The 18,015-nt window shown below is 44.6% G+C and overlaps 1 protein-coding gene across 6 annotated transcripts in view; it reads left to right on the top strand.

Moving 5' to 3' along the window:
• The window catches only part of PRUNE2 (prune homolog 2 with BCH domain), a 137,225-nt gene that overhangs the window by 116,001 nt on the left and 3,209 nt on the right, over positions 1-18,015 (top strand). For 2 of the 6 annotated variants that reach the window (XM_033086352.2, XM_033086357.2), the window contains 7 exons: positions 1,951-2,053; positions 6,872-7,003; positions 7,154-7,240; positions 8,419-8,517; positions 10,324-10,359; positions 10,880-10,918; positions 12,413-12,460. In XM_033086352.2, coding sequence (XP_032942243.1) covers positions 1,951-2,053; positions 6,872-7,003; positions 7,154-7,240; positions 8,419-8,517; positions 10,324-10,359; positions 10,880-10,918; positions 12,413-12,460 — 544 coding nt within the window. The remainder of the gene's footprint in view (positions 1-1,950; positions 2,054-6,871; positions 7,004-7,153; positions 7,241-8,418; positions 8,518-10,323; positions 10,360-10,879; positions 10,919-12,412; positions 12,461-18,015) is intronic. The other 4 variants (XM_033086353.2, XM_033086354.2, XM_033086355.2 and 1 more) reach the window with 4 other exon arrangements.

Here is an 18,015-nt window from a genome sequence, read left to right as displayed (position 1 = left end):
GAGCTGCTAACTGTGCTGTATAATTTAGTGGATGCAACTGCCATAATGTGCTCTTACTGCCAAATTCCTGAGCCAGCTGGACAGATTGCTTTATTTTGAAGTCTTTTAAAGTTTTATTAAATTGATGGAAGAAAGGAAGGAAATGTCCTCCCTATTTCCCTATTTGTAAACCTGAGTGGGAGAGAAATGCTGCTTTTTCCTGTTGTTCAAACCTAGCTGGCAACCAGGCAGTCACTCACTCCCACATGGTGAATCAGAAGAGTGAGTGAAGTCTTGGGTTGAGATAGGGACAGTTTAATGTATAAAGCAAAGCATAATGCACAGAAGCAAAACAAAACAAGAAATTGATTCATGATTTCCCAAGGACAGGCAGGTATTCTGCCATTTGCTGGAGACCAGGTCTTCATCACACAAAGCAGTGACTTGAGAAAATAAAGGCCATCACTCCAAATGTCCCCTCCTACTTCCTCCTTCTTCCCCTCCTGAGCATGATGCCATATGGTCAAGAATATCCCTGTGGTCAGTTGGGGTCAGCTGGGTGTCCTCTTCCCCTTCCAAGTTCTTGTCCATCCTCAGCCTGCTCTATGTCTGGTGGTGGACAGTATGAAAAGCAGAAAAGGCCTTGGTGCTTTGTGAGCACTGCAAAGCAGCAACAAAAACATCTCTATTATCAACCATCTGATTTCAATGCAAATCAAAACTACAGCCTCATACTTGCCACTGTGAAGAAAATTAACTCTCTGCCAGCTGAAACCAGCACAATTCCAGATAATCTAGCTGAATGATAATATGTGCTGAAAACAGGACTGGAGTTCTGTAAGCACTTTAGTTGGGCTTGGATATTGCTCTCTAGTATCCAGAAATCACTGTACAAGTTTTAAAATCTCCTTTTGGAAAAGCTGTATAAGTGTTAATATTATCCTTTAATTTTTGTCATGAAAACGTGTTCCTCAGACAAATTGACATTATCAAATATTATCATCTCTCCCTCAATGTCAGTTTTTTCTAGACTTGAAAGGTTTTTGAGGGTTCTCTGAGTATATCTCTCTTCTATCTCTGCATTAATAGTGCTGTCTACCTGCAACCATTCCTACAGCATCTTTATAATTTCCCTCCTGATTGCATGTATCTTTTAAGCAAAACTTTCAACTGAAATGCAGGAGTATATTTTATTTATTATTAATGACAAATACAGAAAATCCATAGCATCTGCAAAGGGTAAGGGTTGTGGAGAAGATAAACATTAATCCATCATGAAAAACAAACATTTTCTCCTGGATAATAAGCAACTGTGCTGGACCCTGGAATGATTGTGCTGTAGCTTTGAAGATTAACAGCTATCATTAGGCAGTGATGCGGCCCAGAGAATGCCAGTGCTGGACAACTGGAGTTTCCAAGGTTAAAAAGAAATTTATACAAAACTTGCAACAAAGGACTTAACTTCTGGATCCCCAGGAGCTTTTAAGGGGTGGTGGAGTGCAGTCAAAACTGTAATGTTCTAAAGCCATTGGAACTGCACAGGCCAACTGAGATTGGACTGCAAGACTTTGTGAAACATAAACAATGCAGGGCAACAAATGTAGGATATTTTCTTTAGCCCCTTATTCCTCAGTCTGAGTTGAGCATTCAAGACATGATTGCCATAGAGCTGCAGTGAACCAGAAGTAGAAGCCGTAAACGGCTTTTTTGCTGATCACTGTAAAAAGTTTACTAGTAGTTATACTGCGTGTGGTTTTTGAGGATTCAGCTTAGCTGACTGTCCAACTTTCTTATCACTTCATGGTAGCTCATAAATTTTCAAACCTTTGGTATGAAGCATTTCAAACCTTTGGTATGAAGCTTCAGCAGTAGACATAGTAGCTTTATTACAGGACTTTGAGGTTTTTTTTTAATTCATCCTGTTATAAGCCTTTGACAAAGATAAAAATGTGTTTTAATTTTTTTCTGCAGGATACTATGGTGATGGTCTGAATGCTATCATTGTGTTTGCAGCATGCTTCTTGCCAGACAGCAGTCGAACTGATTACGACTATGTCATGGAAAATCTTTTCCTGTGAGTGATATGTGAGCAATGTGACAGAGTCTTTTGAGTTAGTACTCAAAATTATGCAGTGTCTTTCCTTTAGACATAATTTTGGTTGTTAGAAGGGGAGTGACAAGGAAAATAACAGTTTTAGATAAACTGTTCAGTGGAGTATTATTTTGGTATGCTTTATCTACTCAACTTCCAAAGTTAAGGTGTATGTATTTGTCAGGACCAAATCTGACTGTTAGCGTCTCCCTAAATGTCAAGGAATGCAACATCTTCACCTTGTGGGGACTACAGTCTTTGCACTATTTCACTAATGATTTCCAGGACTTGCTGAGAACAATCAGCAGGGGCTTAGACAGTTTTTCACTGTTCATTGTTTATTATATATTACCATGATGTATCCCTAAACGTATTTTTAATATATGCTATCTTGGGTTTAGAAGTTACAGGGCTTTTTTTTGACACTTTTTTTTAAAAAACAGTATAAGTGGCAATTGGTACACAAGGAGCTCTAACTGTGTTTCCTGAATCCAGTTGCTTCTGATTCAGAAGTGGCAGGGGCCAGTTGGGCCAGACACAAATTTGGCCACATAACCCCAAATCTATCACAGGAAAAGTTTTCCTAATAACAATTGGTTTGGCAGCCCAAAATTTTGAAGGCAGCACTCTCCTGAAGTGCCTTCAGCTACTTCAATTTACAGCTGTTAAAAAATCAATCATTCCAGTATTTTCTGTGCTAAAACACAGTAAGTAATTTCTGAAGACAGCAGGAGACCTGGCCTTTGCCATTTGCAGGTTACAGGGCGCTGAGAGCACAGACTCAGGTCTCCTTAATATTCCAGTCTGTAAAGATGTACTTTAATATTGTCTCTGTGTGTGAAAATCAAGATACAGTGTTTTAGTTTCTGATTCGAATAACCAGATATAATTTGCTTGGTAGAACCTCTGAGAACTCAGTGTCATCTACAGTAACTGATACACACACTGCCCAGTGTTTTAGAAGAGAGAAAGGAATTACTACAGTGGTTTTAACAAAGCTGACTGTAACCATGACTGACATTTAATAGTTCTTCTTTGTCTTCACTCAAGACCCTTGTTCAGATAAATTACAGTAATTTCACGACCATAAGGCGCACCGGACTATAAGGTGCACCCCCCGGGAGTTGGCAGAATTCGCAACTTTGTAGATCAGATAAGGCGCACCAGACTATAAGGCGCACTTTTTTTTGCAATGAGGCTCCGCCCCCAGCTCCCCCCGCGCGGTTGCTGGCCAAGGCCCCGCCTCAACCCAGCAACCATGGGCCCCCGGGCCCGCCTGTACCGGGCAGGGGCGGTGCCATGAGCCACCAGGCCCCCCTGGACCCAGGAGGGGCGGTGTCATGGGCCCCCAGGCCCGCCTTCACCCGGCTGCTGTGGCACTTCTGGCTCCCCCCACGGCTCACAGCTCACACTTCCGGTTTGGCAAATTTTGCAACTTTGTACATCATATAAGGCACACCGGACTATAAGGTGCACTTCCGGGTTTGAGGGAAAATTTTAGTCAAAAGGGTGCGCCTTATAGTCGTGAAATTACTGTAAGTTTGCAGAGAAAGACTTAAAAGAGCCTTTTCCTCATGGCTTAAGGATATTGCCAAAGTTAATTTTATAAGGCACTTTTTCTGGAGTAGTGATACAAATGTGAGTTCACGTTGACTGTGAGCTTGCAGCTTGTTTTAAGGCTTGTAGATAGTTTGCTCTCTCTAGGAGAGCAAGAAAAAGGAGTAAGTTCACCTCCTTTTTCTGTTCCAGGTCTGTTAATTACAGTAATTTCATGAATACAAGCCGCACCATTTTCACCAAAATTTTGGTGGAAACCTGGAAGTGCGGCTAATACTCCGGGGTGGCTAATATATTAACAATATTCTAAAAACTACAAAAACTACCAACATGGAATTGAGAGCCCGCGGCAGCCCCAAGCCAAGCTGGAGCCTGGCCAGCCCCGGCAGAGGTGGGAAAGCCTGGCAGAGCCCGGGCCAGCAGTGTGGTGCGGGGGGGGCAGCAGAACCCAAGCCAGCAGGGCGGGGGAGCCCGGTAGAACTGGGGCTAGCAGTGCAGGGGAGCCCGGCAGAACGGGGGCTAGCAGTGTGGGGGAGCTCAGCTGCGCAGGGGAGCATGGCAGAAGCAGGAAGCCCGGTGGGCAGGGCTGCCCGGCGGAGCGGGGAAGCCCAGCAGAGCTGGGGCTAGCAGCGCAGGGGAGCCCAGCAGAACCGGGGCCAGCAGTGTGGGGGAGCCTGACAGCGCAGGGGCCTACAGTGCCGGCCAGGGCGAGCAAACGCAGCGGCGGCGGTGCAGATCGGAAGGGGGGGCGAGCAAGCCTGGCGGCGGCAGCGGCGGCGGCAGCAGCAGCGGCAGCATCGCCCGGCCAGCCCTGAGCGGCCCCGCCGGGCCACCTGGCCCCGTCAGCAACCATGAGCGGGCTGAGCCTACCTGGCCCCGCCCCAAGCCAATAAACCCCGCTATGCCGCGATCCTGTTACTAATTGGCAAATTTGTGAAAGTTGCACACGGATCCTCACTACGAACAAAAGTGCAGCTGATATTTGGGTGCGGCTTTTTTATTGAAAAAGACATCAACGTTGTCGACGCACCGGGAGAGCGGCTTATTCTCCGTGCGGCTTGTATTCGTGAAATTACTGTACATGGAAATAGAGGGAATGTAACAGTTTCCTAAATATACTGTTTTAAATACTTGGTAATTCCTTATTATTGAATTATATAAAGATCTGGAGAGGCCTGCAAACCACTCTTTTTTTATGCAGCATGTTTCTGGTAGCATATAAGCTAGTTTCTGTTTGATGACTGTCTCTATCTCTATTCCTTTCACATTTCCAATTGTCTTCTATTTTTTATATAGACTAATTCTGTAAAATTGTCTTTGAAGGATTGAAATCAGGTGAAAATGCTTGAAACAGCTTCTACAGCAGTTTTTGTAGATAATTTTTGTGGAACCACATTAAAAAATCTACTATTTAATTTATGACTGCCTAAAAGTCAGATTAAAGCCGGTCCACAGATTAAAGTTTTTATAAATAATCCCAATTTGAAAAACTACACTTTGAAAACAAAGCCAGCACTTTGCTTTCTGAGTGATTCAGTTGTTCTAGTCAATGAGGAAATTTCTGTCCATCTTTTCAAATGAAGAAATTGCCATTATTACCAAATAATAAGAAATTATTAGATAGGTAAGGTTTGCAAGGGACCTCATTATCCTTAAAATGGCAAATTATCTAATCCAACATTTATTGCGTAAGAACTGTTGAATGAAAATATGTGAGATTAGTGAAACATGAATAAAAAACTAGCAAAGATTCCTTTTTGTCAAAATAGACCTCCTCATTCTGGTGAGAAATATGCATGATTTTGCTTGCTGTAACCAATTACTTAATAATAAGCATAATTCCCTTTGGAGTTAATAAACAGACGTTTTTCAGACTGTTATGCTCCATAGCTGACAGGCTTGTAGTATTTTAATATGTACTTGTGCACTTCTGTGTGTTTCAGTGTTTAAGTGCCTTTAAAAATGTTCTGCCCTGTAGGAAGGGCTAATCTTACAAGCTATCAAATAGTAGATTTGTTAAAGTAGCTGTTAAATGAAGCTTGATGCATCACAATGTCCATGCAATCCCTTGCTTTTCTGTATCACTGTTAGAGTAAGTTTTCACTAATGTCAGGCAAAACCAGGCAATTCACAACAGCAAGGTAAGAATGAGCAGTGGGATGCATTAAGGGAGTAATGATTTGGATGGAATTTACCAAATGCATGGAACTGCTCTAGTTAATGGCTGCCTACTTTATGCCCAGGTAAAATCCCACTCTCTGCTGAGAACTAGATTTCCTACAATTCTTTTGAAGACATTGCATCCTAAGGCATTTAAGGGTCAGATTAGATTGTGAGGCATTCCCATACAACTGTGAAAGGGACCATTTTGCTTGGGGATAGAGCTACCTTTTGTAGTGAGTGCACTCAGGCATTCACGTTTTAAAGGTGTGACTTGCAGTTCTGCATTCTAGTTTTTACATAGGCATGCCTTAAGGCTAGGTAGTAGAGAGAGTAATTTGAAAAATCATGTGATGATCAGTTCCCAAATGAGGTATGGACTTCTGAGTGGACCATCTGCATAGATAGTCCCAAACAAGAATTTAAACCCTCTTATTTCCAGGAGTAGTGTACTCCTCTAGGTAGGATGCATTTGTCCCCAAGAGCACTGTCTGATGTGTTGGGAGTGTTTTGCTCACAAAATGGTGTCCTTGAGTGCTCTGTCCCATCAGAAGTCATCTTGATGGTATCAAAGTATTTGTATTTTGCAGACACAGACTTGGTAACAGGAGTGTGAGGATCACAAGAAGTATTTTAAAAAAAGGTATCTTCTGACACATTTTATTTTTGTATTGAACAAACTTGGTGATTAGAATAGTGAATAGAAATTTCTCAAGAGTTAATTTCAGAAGTTTGTAGGACTTCACATGATGCCATGTTCTCCCTTGCAAAATCTCCTGATTTAATTGCGTTTTAAGAAAAAGCAAATTCACCAGTGATACTTGAAAATTCATTATTAAACTCTATTTTTGTAAGGAAACCACATATTTTTGAAGACACAAAAGACTAAGTGGCTTTCTGCTGTGAAACTGCAGGTACCGTGGTGATCAGTGCTAAATGTTTGCTTTTGTTTAAAAAAAAAGAAAAACCTGTATTGTCATAAAGTGCTCAGTCTGCCTTCATTTATTCCTAGTAGCCTGATGTAGTTTGAGCTCGGTCAGATAATGTAAAGTGTATGCCCACTGACATTTGTATCTTTATCAGATATGTAATCAGTACCTTAGAGCTGATGGTAGCTGAAGACTACATGATTGTCTACTTGAATGGAGCAACACCAAGAAGAAAGATGCCTGGATTGGGTTGGATGAAAAAATGTTATCAGATGATTGATCGACGGTAAGTAATGTTTGCCTATCTGATCCACAGCCATTATTTTAATGTTTATTACATTTCTGTAACTCAGCTGTATGCCAGGGTTTATTGTATATGATTTTTTTTGTGGGTTTTTTTCTGTTTTTCTAAGAAACTATTGCTTTTTTTACATAGGTTACGGAAGAATTTGAAATCATTTATAATTGTTCATCCATCGTGGTTTATCAGGACAATTCTGGCTGTGACACGACCTTTTATAAGGTATGTAGTAAATAGCGGTGATTTTCTATGTCTTTGAGAATACATAAGCACCCTAAATCATCAAACATAGCTGTTAATCTTTCTCTGAATAGCACTCATTTTATAGCTCATGTTGGGAATTTCACTTTCCTAAGGTGAAAAGGGGGAGAAAGGTGATTTATATGAGTATTTAGTTGCAGAAGTCATAGGCATGGTTTTGTAAACCTGTGTATGTATGTTCTGGGAATTCAGTTCCTTAAAATATTCTTTGTTCAGAACCAGATAAAAGTGATATAGAAAACGGGACTGCATGTAATTATAATCACCTTATTTACAAATCCTGGCTACAGAGCAAGATTAGGCTACAGTTTTGGGTTTTTAAACTATCGTTGCTTCTCATGTCAATTCATGTTCAGCTGAACTGTGCATTAAGATATGGTTATTAAAATTATTAGAGAGATGTCTCTGTCCAAATTAAGGTGCAAACAAGGTCATATGCTGAAGTCAATAGCACAGACTTTTATTTAGCAGTAAATAAAAGGGAGAGATAGAAAGAAATAGAATGGGTGGAGGAGAGAAGAAAAAGCATGACAAATACAGACAGACAAAGTAGGAAAAGTATCATCACTCCATGATCCCGTTGGCATCTCCTTGGTCCTCTTCTTCTGGTTTTCTTGGGGATTCCAGTCTTGTCAAAGTTACTGTCACTGTCTTCATCGAGTCGGGGAAGCCCACGAAACACAGAATCCATTGCCTGTATAGTCACTCAAGTTCAGGTGGGAATGCCCAGGTACCTTGCCTTCTAAGATGTTACAGCTGCCTCTTGCATCTGGGAAACTGAGTAATTTATGTTCCACCAATTACTCAGGGATGAACACCTTCAGGCTCTGTGTGAAAGTCCTGTTTCTTTTCCCAGAGGGAAGTTTTCACACCTGAGGAATTATGTAAGACACGTCTGCTGTGATAAGAAGTGCTATCCAACCTCACAGAACTTGCCTCTTACCTGCCATTTTTAGCTGTGGCAGGTGGATTGTTTGAGTCATTAACCATTAATAGTCCAGTCTCTCAGTCTGTAATTGAAACACAAATATCTAAATGCTTAATTATTTAATACATTTAATACATTTCTTCATTTGGTTTTAGCATGTCATAAAAGTTTGGGGAGCAAAGTCAATTAATACCTTTTTTCTGTGTTTCAGCTCTAAGTTCAGCAGCAAAATACAGTATATCAACACGTTGGCAGAGCTTCGTGAGATGATTCCAATGGAATATGTGCATATACCAGACAGTATTGTCAAGTAAGTGATGTACAGTAGCATGTACTTGTTCTAATGGAAAGTATTTCCACAAACTAATAATAGTGTTAAAGACTGTAAGAAAAACAGAAAGCACTTTCCTGATGTTCTTAAAACATCAGGATTATGTGTTGTTCCACAAATATTTCACTGTCAAACTCAGAAACAGGAGACCACTGTGTAACGGAAACACAAAAAGCAATAAGTATTTCCTTGTAGGGGAGTGTGAAAATCATTTGGCCTTTCCTGAGGTATCATCTATGCTGTGTTTTTTCATAACTTTTACCTCTATTTAAGTGGAAGTGTTTTCAACTTTTAGTCATGCAGGGCTTTTAACAGAAACATTAATTAAAGATAGCAAAATGGAAGACAAGCGAAATTCCATAGGTTTACTGTTCTGGCCTTGTCAATTTTCATGGTTAAATCCACAGCGACTGAAAAACAGTTTCTTTGCTGTTTATGTGAAGAGGTTTTTTTAAATGCAGTCATTTCCAAAGGAGAATATCTGTTAAAATATCGTAGGGAGGTTGATTGACATTGCTTACTTCAATTTACTTTTTTTCAGGCCTGGAAGCAACAAAAAGAAATGGTATACCAAGACTGAAAGCATGACTCAAAAAAAAAAAAATCATGATTTTCACGTAGTCGATATTAAAAGATGTCTTGTTCAGAAATTTTTATTTTTTTGAATTACTCTTTTTAGCAAATGTCCCAGGTTTTGAACAGCCTTCTTTAGAAGATAGTTTGAAGAGCAGATACACAAGTATGATTGTATTTTCATTATGACTGGTCAGTGACAGCTGTTGAAGTTTTCACAGATCTCCTCAAACCAGGCAGGAGTTTTCACACCTATTTCAAAGTAGTCATAAAGCAATTTCCTTTGTCAGGCTAGTAGTGCAATTTAAGGGAGCAAGTGGGAAGCTGAGATCTGGCAATAGCATTTGTGAAAACAGTAATTTACAGTTGCTAAATCAGGGGTCATGGAGACTTTCACTCAACTTCATTTGCTGCTCTAACTTCTTCAGAGGTGAAGTGATGCTAAGAATGTGGAGCAAGGCTGTTGGTCAGCTGTCAAAGAGATGTCCATAATGTCCTGACATCTGTAACAAATTTTCTTCTGATTCCTGTAAACATTCTCGTTTCTTAAAGTTCCCTTTGATAGAAACCTTATTGTGATACTCAGAGAGTTTCTGTTTCTTTGCTGTGTTTTACCTTTACGTTGTGTCACTGCACACATCTGCATTAACACACATAATTTCTTCCCTGTAAACTTAAAAATGTTCAAGAAGTCCACTCACTTCTCAGACCAAAGGTGAAATGATCACAGCACTAGTACCAAAGAAACTTCAGTACTTAAAGAGTTTTAGTATAATGTCTACTTCACATCATCTGGAGCCAGATGAGAGATGATGATTTTGCTGAAAAAGGCAGAACTGGAAAGATGATGATTGCATCAAACATTTCAAGATGTTGTGGTAACAAGATTTAGTGTCTCTGTGCATTCAAGGCATCTGTGAGTGGCTGTAGGGAGAAGAACAGTGTTCAGTACATAGCTTCCCTTCTGCTGCAAACTCAGAGAGATTCCTATAGAAAAATACAACTCATGTTTTGGCTTCATAATTGCTCCATTGCCAAGAATAAGCTTACCACCTATGGTCAGAAAAATCCTACCGTTAGAAAGTACATAGTGTTATTGCCAGAATTTGGGTTATGTGGTTTTTTGGGTAGTTTCCAGTGAAGCACAATACAATATGATTGTTATGAACTTGTACATCTTTTCTCTTCCTTCATCCACTCTTATCTTGTAAGGTATGATGAAGATAAGTGTATTAAGAGAAGAATGAGGTAAAACTTGCTTTCTAGCCCCTGCTGCTGCTCATAATGGAGTGAATCTGTGTGACAGCCTTTCACCTGCAGGCGACCTCAACAGCTGAATGAGAGAGGACTTGCAGTGACTTGGCATCTTTGCCCTTCAAGCTGTTGAGATCAGCCTCCCTTGCAAATAAAACCCACTGAACTGTAAACGTCCTTGACTTGGCCCAGGCTGAAGCTAGTCTAACATTATCTGATAGAGCAACTGAATGCTTTCTGCTCTGTCCACTGGGCATGCCTCAGACCCCTGCTGCTTCTCTATCTCTGCCTCCAAGTGAGCTAAATAAGGACTTAAAGATTTAAGGTGGGTTGAGCAGAGAAATAAATGGTATCATGATGAACTGAAGACCTTTAGAGTTAGCCCTGAATCATTCTGGGTGGCTATTTTAAAAGCATGTACTGTATTTGTTCTTTGCTCTGCTATTGCTCTGCTTCATTCTTATGCTCTGCTTGCTTCTTTGTTTCTTTATATCAATAACTTTTACTCATGCAGACTGGATGAAGAGCTGAGGGAAGCTTCAGAAACAGCTAAGTAAGATAGCTTTCAGCTGGATGCTGACATTATATTGTTTCACAGGAACAGCTTGAGTGCAGTAGTACATTGTGTTTGGTACAACAGTCAGCCTGTAATTTCAATTACTGTGTAAGTTGCCCCATTTGTGAATTGACTTCCCCTCTCACTGCTTTTGTACTGCTGGGTCTCAGTAATAAATTATCATACTCTTACACTATAAATTTTTTTTGCTGTTTTTTGATGATTGTTTCTATAGTCTTGGGAATGACTGAAATAGATCATTAAACATTTTCTGCTCTTCCCCTTTTATGTCAGATGATTCATACTGTTTTTAAGAGGCAGTTCTTTCTACAATTTTTTTTGCAGTTCACTAAATTAGGGTGAACTGTCTCAGTTAAGGTAGGTCAATATCAATTCTTCCATCTTTCCAATGTTAGCTGGCCAAGGAATTAATCATAATATTATATTGTCTATGGTTTCTTAATAAACCAGTGGCAGGTGATGCTCAGATACTTTAAAATGATAACTCTTTGCTTTGACTTGAATATAATGTGGTAGTATGGTGTAGAGTAGCAGAGAAGTCCTTAAGAAGTGCACAATGCTTCAGTCACTGAGTAGAGCTTTAGAAAGTTTACAGTGCACTTTCCTCATGTGAGTATTGTACACAGAATTCCTGAGCAGGAGTCTGTGTCTGTATGTATGTAAAGTATCTGATCATCACCTGCCACTGGTTTATTGGCTCTAGTATAACATTCTCCCTTGCAGTTTTTATAACTAAAGATTTTGAGTTTTGAAGTTTCTTTCCAGTTACCTTCCTTTTGCTTACGCACGTGAGAATTTTCAACTTACAGCTTCTTCTTTGCTAAACTTTTTCCAAAAGTTGCTTCTTTTGCAGTACATATTTTCCTTCAGTTCTTCTGAGATTAGTTTCTAAAACAATCACAGAGAAATATCTAAAACACTGGCCACTGTTTTTTGATTCTAGCATTTAACACTGCCTCAGAAGCAATAAATACACATAAGTAGTTATCTGATACCACCTGACTATTTTGTTAAACAAAAAGGCCTACCCAGCCTTGAAATGCATCTTCTATCCCTTCTGTTCAAACATTTTCAAATGCATTGTATATGTGACAATGAGAACTCTGTGGGAGAAAGCTGCTTTCTTGTTACTCCATTTAAAATAGTAGAGGCTGCAGTGTGAGAAGTGAAAGGGGAATGAAGTATTCATATGAGGCATCACTGATTACTGTTACTTTGGATGTATGAGACACTGTAGTGCATTTCCCTTTCCTAACTTAAAGAACTAGCTTAAAAATTTGTTACTCAAACTACTGTGTGTTGTGGGCACTAAGATCCCTACATTCCTAAAAGCAAGAACATTTGTGTGTTTGTGCTGTCAAAGATACTCACTACAGTTAGTTATTACATCCCCAAATTTGATGTCATATTTTAAAAGAGAAAGAAATCAACACAGAAAAAATGTTTACTCATCTCTTCCCTTGTATCCAGAACTAGCTGCCTCTCAAATGATCCAGAAATGGCTTCAGTGGAGCAGGAGTAAGATTTTATTCCTAATACCGTCATTACATTTTAACATTATTTTACAACCATGCTGCTACAAACTGAGGCTGGGTAGACTCCTTAAAGCTTTTTTGAGACCTAAATACTCTTATGGTAATGTTCAAGTACATGTACAAGCAGGCAAAGCATTGAAGCTTTATTATATTTATATTTTATATACTTTATATGTTTGTCATATACTGAAGATTTGTTGTATTTATGTTGCATTGGGAATGTGTTTGTAGTGTCCTTAACCATTTCCAAGCAGAGAGAGAGATATAATTGTTAGCCTGAGTATATTCAGGTTAAATTATATTAGTAATAGATAGAAAAAGTGCAGCATGGTCACAGTGAAGATGGTCCCATCCATTATCCTCAATTTTAAACTTGCTATTCTCATTCAAAGATTAAAAAGGCTTGTATTTTATTTTGATTTCTAGGCTATACTCTAACACGTGCCTTCTCTTTGCTTTACTGCTTCTCAGCTTCTTTCATAATTGTCTTCCTGATTAAATCTCCAGCATCTTTATGTCTTTTCCTTTTGAAGATGGAGTTGTTCCCTTGGAAATGGGAATGTGTCATTCCTCTGATGTGCTGTTGCTCTGTCTGATACCAAAACTGAAGCATGCAAATGGAAAACCCTACCCTGCTGCTCTTGCTGTGGATCAGTGAGAGTGTTTGTAGGTGCAGGGTGTCCCGGGAGCGCTGGCAGTTCATTTCTGGAGCGGCATGTCAGGAGAACCAACCGGTGCAGCGGGGTGTGACTCCTGTTCAGCATGCACAGGGCGAGGGACTGAGCCCTTTGCTGTCCCTGCCCATCTCACGGGTGTGTAGAAACACGCTGTTGTCTCACACTGCACAGGAAATACTGTTCAGAAACCTGAATCATCAGCAAAAGACTCCATCGGTAACATGAGTATTAATAAAAAGGCAAATCATTACAAGTAGAGTAATTTCACGATTACAAGCTGCACAGACTATAGCCTACATTTCTGTGTGTCGGCAACATTTTGTTCTTTGTCCGTACATAAGCCGCACCTGATGATAAACTGCTCTGTCGTTCGCAGCGAGGTCCCGTGTGCAACAAAGTTTACAATTAGTAACAGAACCGTGGGATCGCGGGGTTTACTGGCTCGGCTCGGGCCATGCGGGCTCAGCCCGCTCAGGGCTGCCTACAGGGCCAGGTGGCACAGCTCAGCGGGGCCACTCGGTGGGGCTGCTCAGGGCCGGCCACCGCTGCCACTGGGCTCGCTCACCCTGGCCCGGCGCTGGCCCGCAGTGGCAGGCAGGGACGGAGCCCGCCAGCACCCGCAGCAGTGGCGGCAGGAGGGGAAGGAGCCCCCCACTCCCACGGCGGTGGCGGCAGGCGGGGACAGAGCCTGCCTGCTCCTACAGCGGCGGTGGCAGGCGGGGGGCTCCCCCTGAGCTGTGAGGATGGCAGCATGGAGCTCCCCGCCTCTGCCTCGGGCCGCGGGGCCGGCAGGAGGGAGCACCCCACCTCCCCACAACGCTACCAGCACGGAGCCCGCCTCCACCCGCCGCGCAACAGAGTAACCAATTTGTAACAATTGCGCAATCCCGGGTTTTACTGGCAGGTGCTCGGCTCGGCACCTCGGCTGCACTTCTGGGGTTGGAAATTTCAGAAATTTTTTCACATATTAGCCGCTCCTGAGTGTAAGCCACATTTCCGGGGTCGAGCAAATCTTTAGTCAAAATGGTGTGGCTTATAATAGTGAAATTACTGTACTGTAAGGCACACCCTTTTGACTAAAGTGTTCTCCCGAACTCGGAAGTGCACCTTATAGTCCGGTGCGCCTTAGATGATGTACAAAGTTGCGACATTTGCCACCCTGGAAGTGTGAGCTGCATTGGGGGGGGCGGTACTATGGGAGCGCTGAGTCACGAGGTGGGGGTGGCAGCGGGCAGCCACGGCTGGAAGGAGCCACACGGGGAGGAAGGGAGCCAGTGCCAGCCCAGGCCTCAGTGCGGGGAGAGAAGGAGGCGGCGCCAGTCCCGTGCGAGCCACACGGGGAGAGAGGGAGGCGGCGCTGGACCTGTACGAGCCGCGCAGGGAGAGAGCGGAGTGGCACCACCCCGGCCCTGTACGTGCTGCGCGGGGTGGCGCCGCACCGGCCCTGTGCGTGCCGTGCGGGGAGAGAGCAGAGCACCACTACGCTGGCCCCGTGCGTGCCGTGCAGGTAGAGAGCGGTGCCGCCCCGGCCCCGTATGTGCCGTGTGGGTAGAGAGCAGTGCTGCCCCAGCCCTATACATGCCACGTGGGTAGAGAACGGAGCAGCACTGCACCGGCCCCATGCATGCCACGGGGGAGAGAAGGAGGCGGCGCCGGTCCCACGCGAGCCGCGCGGGGAGAGAGGGAGACGGTGCTTGTCCCATACGAGCTGGGCAGAGAGAGAGCGGGGCGGCGCTGCGCCGGCCCCATACATGCCATGCAGGTAGAGAGTGGCGCTGTCCTGGCCCCGTACGTGCCGCGCGGGTAGAGAGCGGCACTGCCCCAGCCCCGTATGTGCCGGGTGGGTGGAGAGCGGCGCTGCCTCGGCCCCATACATGCCGCATGGGTAGAGAGCAGAGCGCTGCTGTGCAGGCCCCGTACGTGCCACGCAGGGAGAGAGCGGCGCCGCCCCAGCCCAGTGTGGGCTGTGCGGGTAGAGAACGGCACTGCCCTGGCGCCATACATTCTGCGCGGGTAGAGAGCGGAGCGGTGCCACGCCGGCCCTGTGCGTGCCACATGGGTAGAGAGCGGCACTGCCCTGGCCCCATACATTCTGCGCGGGTAGAGAGCAGCGCCGTGCTGGCCCCGTACGAGCCATGCAGGGAGAGAGGGAAGAGCCGCCACTGGCCCAGCGCGAGCTGCGAGGGGAGCGAAGCGCCACCAGGCGCTACCGGGCACGGGGGGAGCGAAGCACCGCTCTGCGCCGCCAGGCAGGAGGGTTGCGAAGCGCCGCCGGCTGCGGGAAAGCGGTGGTGGTGGCGCAGCCCCTGTGGCTGCGGGAAGGAAGCGGCGGTGCAGCCCATGCAGCCATGGGAAAGGGGCGAGAAGCAGTGGCACCACTGAGCCGAGCGAAGGACGGGCGGCAGGCTGGCTCTGCGGAGCCACGAGGGGGAACAGCATGGCGGCACAACGGAGCCGCAAGGAGGAATGGCACGGCAGGAGCGCCGAGCCGAGCGAGGGACGGGTGGCAGGGTGGGAGCACCGAGCCAAGCAAGGGAATGGCACGGTGGCTCCACGGAGCCATGAGGGGGAACAGCACCGCGGCAGCACAGAGCCGCGAGAGGGAGGCGGCCCCACGGCTGCGCCGAGCCACGCCTCCCGGCACCGGGGGCGGGTGGAAATGCCAGGGCCACTGCATAGGGAGGGCGCCTGGGGCTGCTTTTGAAAGCCTACACCGATCTGTGAAAAATGTTTCCAAATTGAGCACCTGCCTGTAAACTCCACGATCACGGGTTTCCGTTACTAATTCGTTACTTTGTTGCACGCGGCACGGATCTTCGCAGCAAAAAAAATGCGCCTTGTAGTCCGGTGCGCCTTATATGATCTACAAAGTTGCGAATTTTGCCGACTCCCAGGCGGTGTGCCTTATAGTCCAGTGCACCTTATGGTTGTGAAATTACAGTAAATTCATGAATACAAGCCGCACTGAGTATAAGCCGCATCTCTGGGTGTTGGCAAATATTTCGGTTTTTGTCCATAAATAAGCCGCACCCGAATATAAGCCGTTCTGTCGTTCGCAGCGAGGACCCGCGTGCAATTAGTAACAGAACCGCGGCAGGGCGGGGTTTACTGGCTGAGCTAAGGCTGTGCAGGCTCGGCCCGCTAGGGGCTGCTGACGGGGCCAGGTGGCCCAGCCCGGTGCTGCCGCTCGGGGCCACCCGCCGCTGCCACTGGGCTCGGTCACCCCGGGTCGGCGCTGCCCCGCGGTGGCAGGCAGGGACGGAGCTTCCCCCGCTCCTACGGCAGCGGCGGCGGGCGGGGACGGAGCTTTCCCGCGCCCGTGGCGCCGGCGGCGGACAGGGACAGAGCTTTCCCGCGCCCGTGGTGCCGGCGGCGGGCACGGACAAAGCACCCCGCCTCCTCCCCGAGCCGCGGCAATGGCTGCGCGGGGCTCCTGTTGGCTCCCGGAGCCGCGGCAATGGCGGCGCCCCCCCCCCCCCGTCCTCCCCGGGCCGTGGCAATGATGGCGCAGGGCCCCCGTTGGCTCCCCAAGCCACGGCAATGGTGGCGCAGGGCCCCTGTCGGCTCCCCGGGCCGCGGCAATGGCGGCGCACCCCCCCACCCGTCCTCCCCTGGGCTGCGGCAGAGGAGGAAAGAGAGCTCTCCCGCCTCTCTCCCCGCCCCCCGTGCTGCCTACAGGGAGCCAGGGCAACACAGTAACACTGTAACAATTGCGGAATGCCAGCTTTTACTGGCAGGTGCTTGGCTTGGCGCCCTGGCTGGCACGTCTGGGGTTGTAAATGTCAGAAAATTATTCACATATTAGCCGCCCCAGACTATTAGCCGCACTTCTGGGTTTCCACCAAAATTTTTGTCAAATTGCTGCAACTTGTATTCGTGAAATTACTGTACTGTATATGTAGCAAAAAGTTGCCAAAATAAATTGAAGCTTTGGCTTTTACGTTTTTTAAAATAAAATAGTGCTGTAGTAAGCTATCACACTGTCATACTTCATAAACAAGTTAGAACTATCAGCTGAAGTCCTGATTCCTGAACATTATATGACATATATGACATTTTATGTCATCTTTTTTTTAACTCAGACACTGTTTTATTCTATAGAGAATCGATATGAGAACTGTTTTTTGAAGTATGAAAACAAAAAATGACATGTTAAAGACTATTTCTGTATGATTTTGACCTTTTGTGGCTTGAACAACTTTCCTGTTTTTCTCAAAAGATAAGCTGGGCAGCAAAAAGCAATATGAGAAGATAACTTGCATTTATGTTAATTCGTGGCATTTATTTTCTTGGTATAAATATGAATCTGTCTTCAGAAGTGGCAATAATTTTCCTGTGATCATATCTCATATTTCTTGTATTCAGGAAATAGCATCCTATGTAAATCCCTTCACTCTTGAGAACAGCAGTTTTATACAGACTTTTTTTCTTTATGCTTTCTGCTGAAATGCCTCTGGAGTCTGCCCAGCACTCAGTTTGCTTCTATTGTTTCTTTCAGTCTGTTCCAAAGGCTTTTGTCTATTGTCATGCTCTCTTGTGTTCTGTTTTATTCTACTCCTTGCACTTCTTCATTACTTTAAAAGAAATATTGTGCAATAATTCATAGTGGAAGAACCACTGTGTATCAGTTCACAAATATTGACGAAACTTTAAATTATGTAATTTTTAAGGAAGATTGTATCTTGAGGCAACGTTTATGAAGACAACTTCTTATTCTGAAGAATACTTCTAAAGTGTTTGATGACATGTGCTTTGCACTAAATAGCTAAACTGTACACTTAGAAAAATTTTTAGGGGTACCCATTTCTGCCACACTCTTGTGTTATTCCACCAGTGCATCTTCCCGCACATGATTTACTCC

The sequence above is a fragment of the Catharus ustulatus genome, chromosome Z, assembly GCF_009819885.2.
Source record: "Catharus ustulatus isolate bCatUst1 chromosome Z, bCatUst1.pri.v2, whole genome shotgun sequence".
Taxonomy (NCBI): Eukaryota; Metazoa; Chordata; class Aves; order Passeriformes; family Turdidae; genus Catharus; species Catharus ustulatus.
The sequence above is the reverse complement of the archived record's forward strand: the minus strand, read 5'-3'. Positions and strand labels throughout refer to the sequence as shown.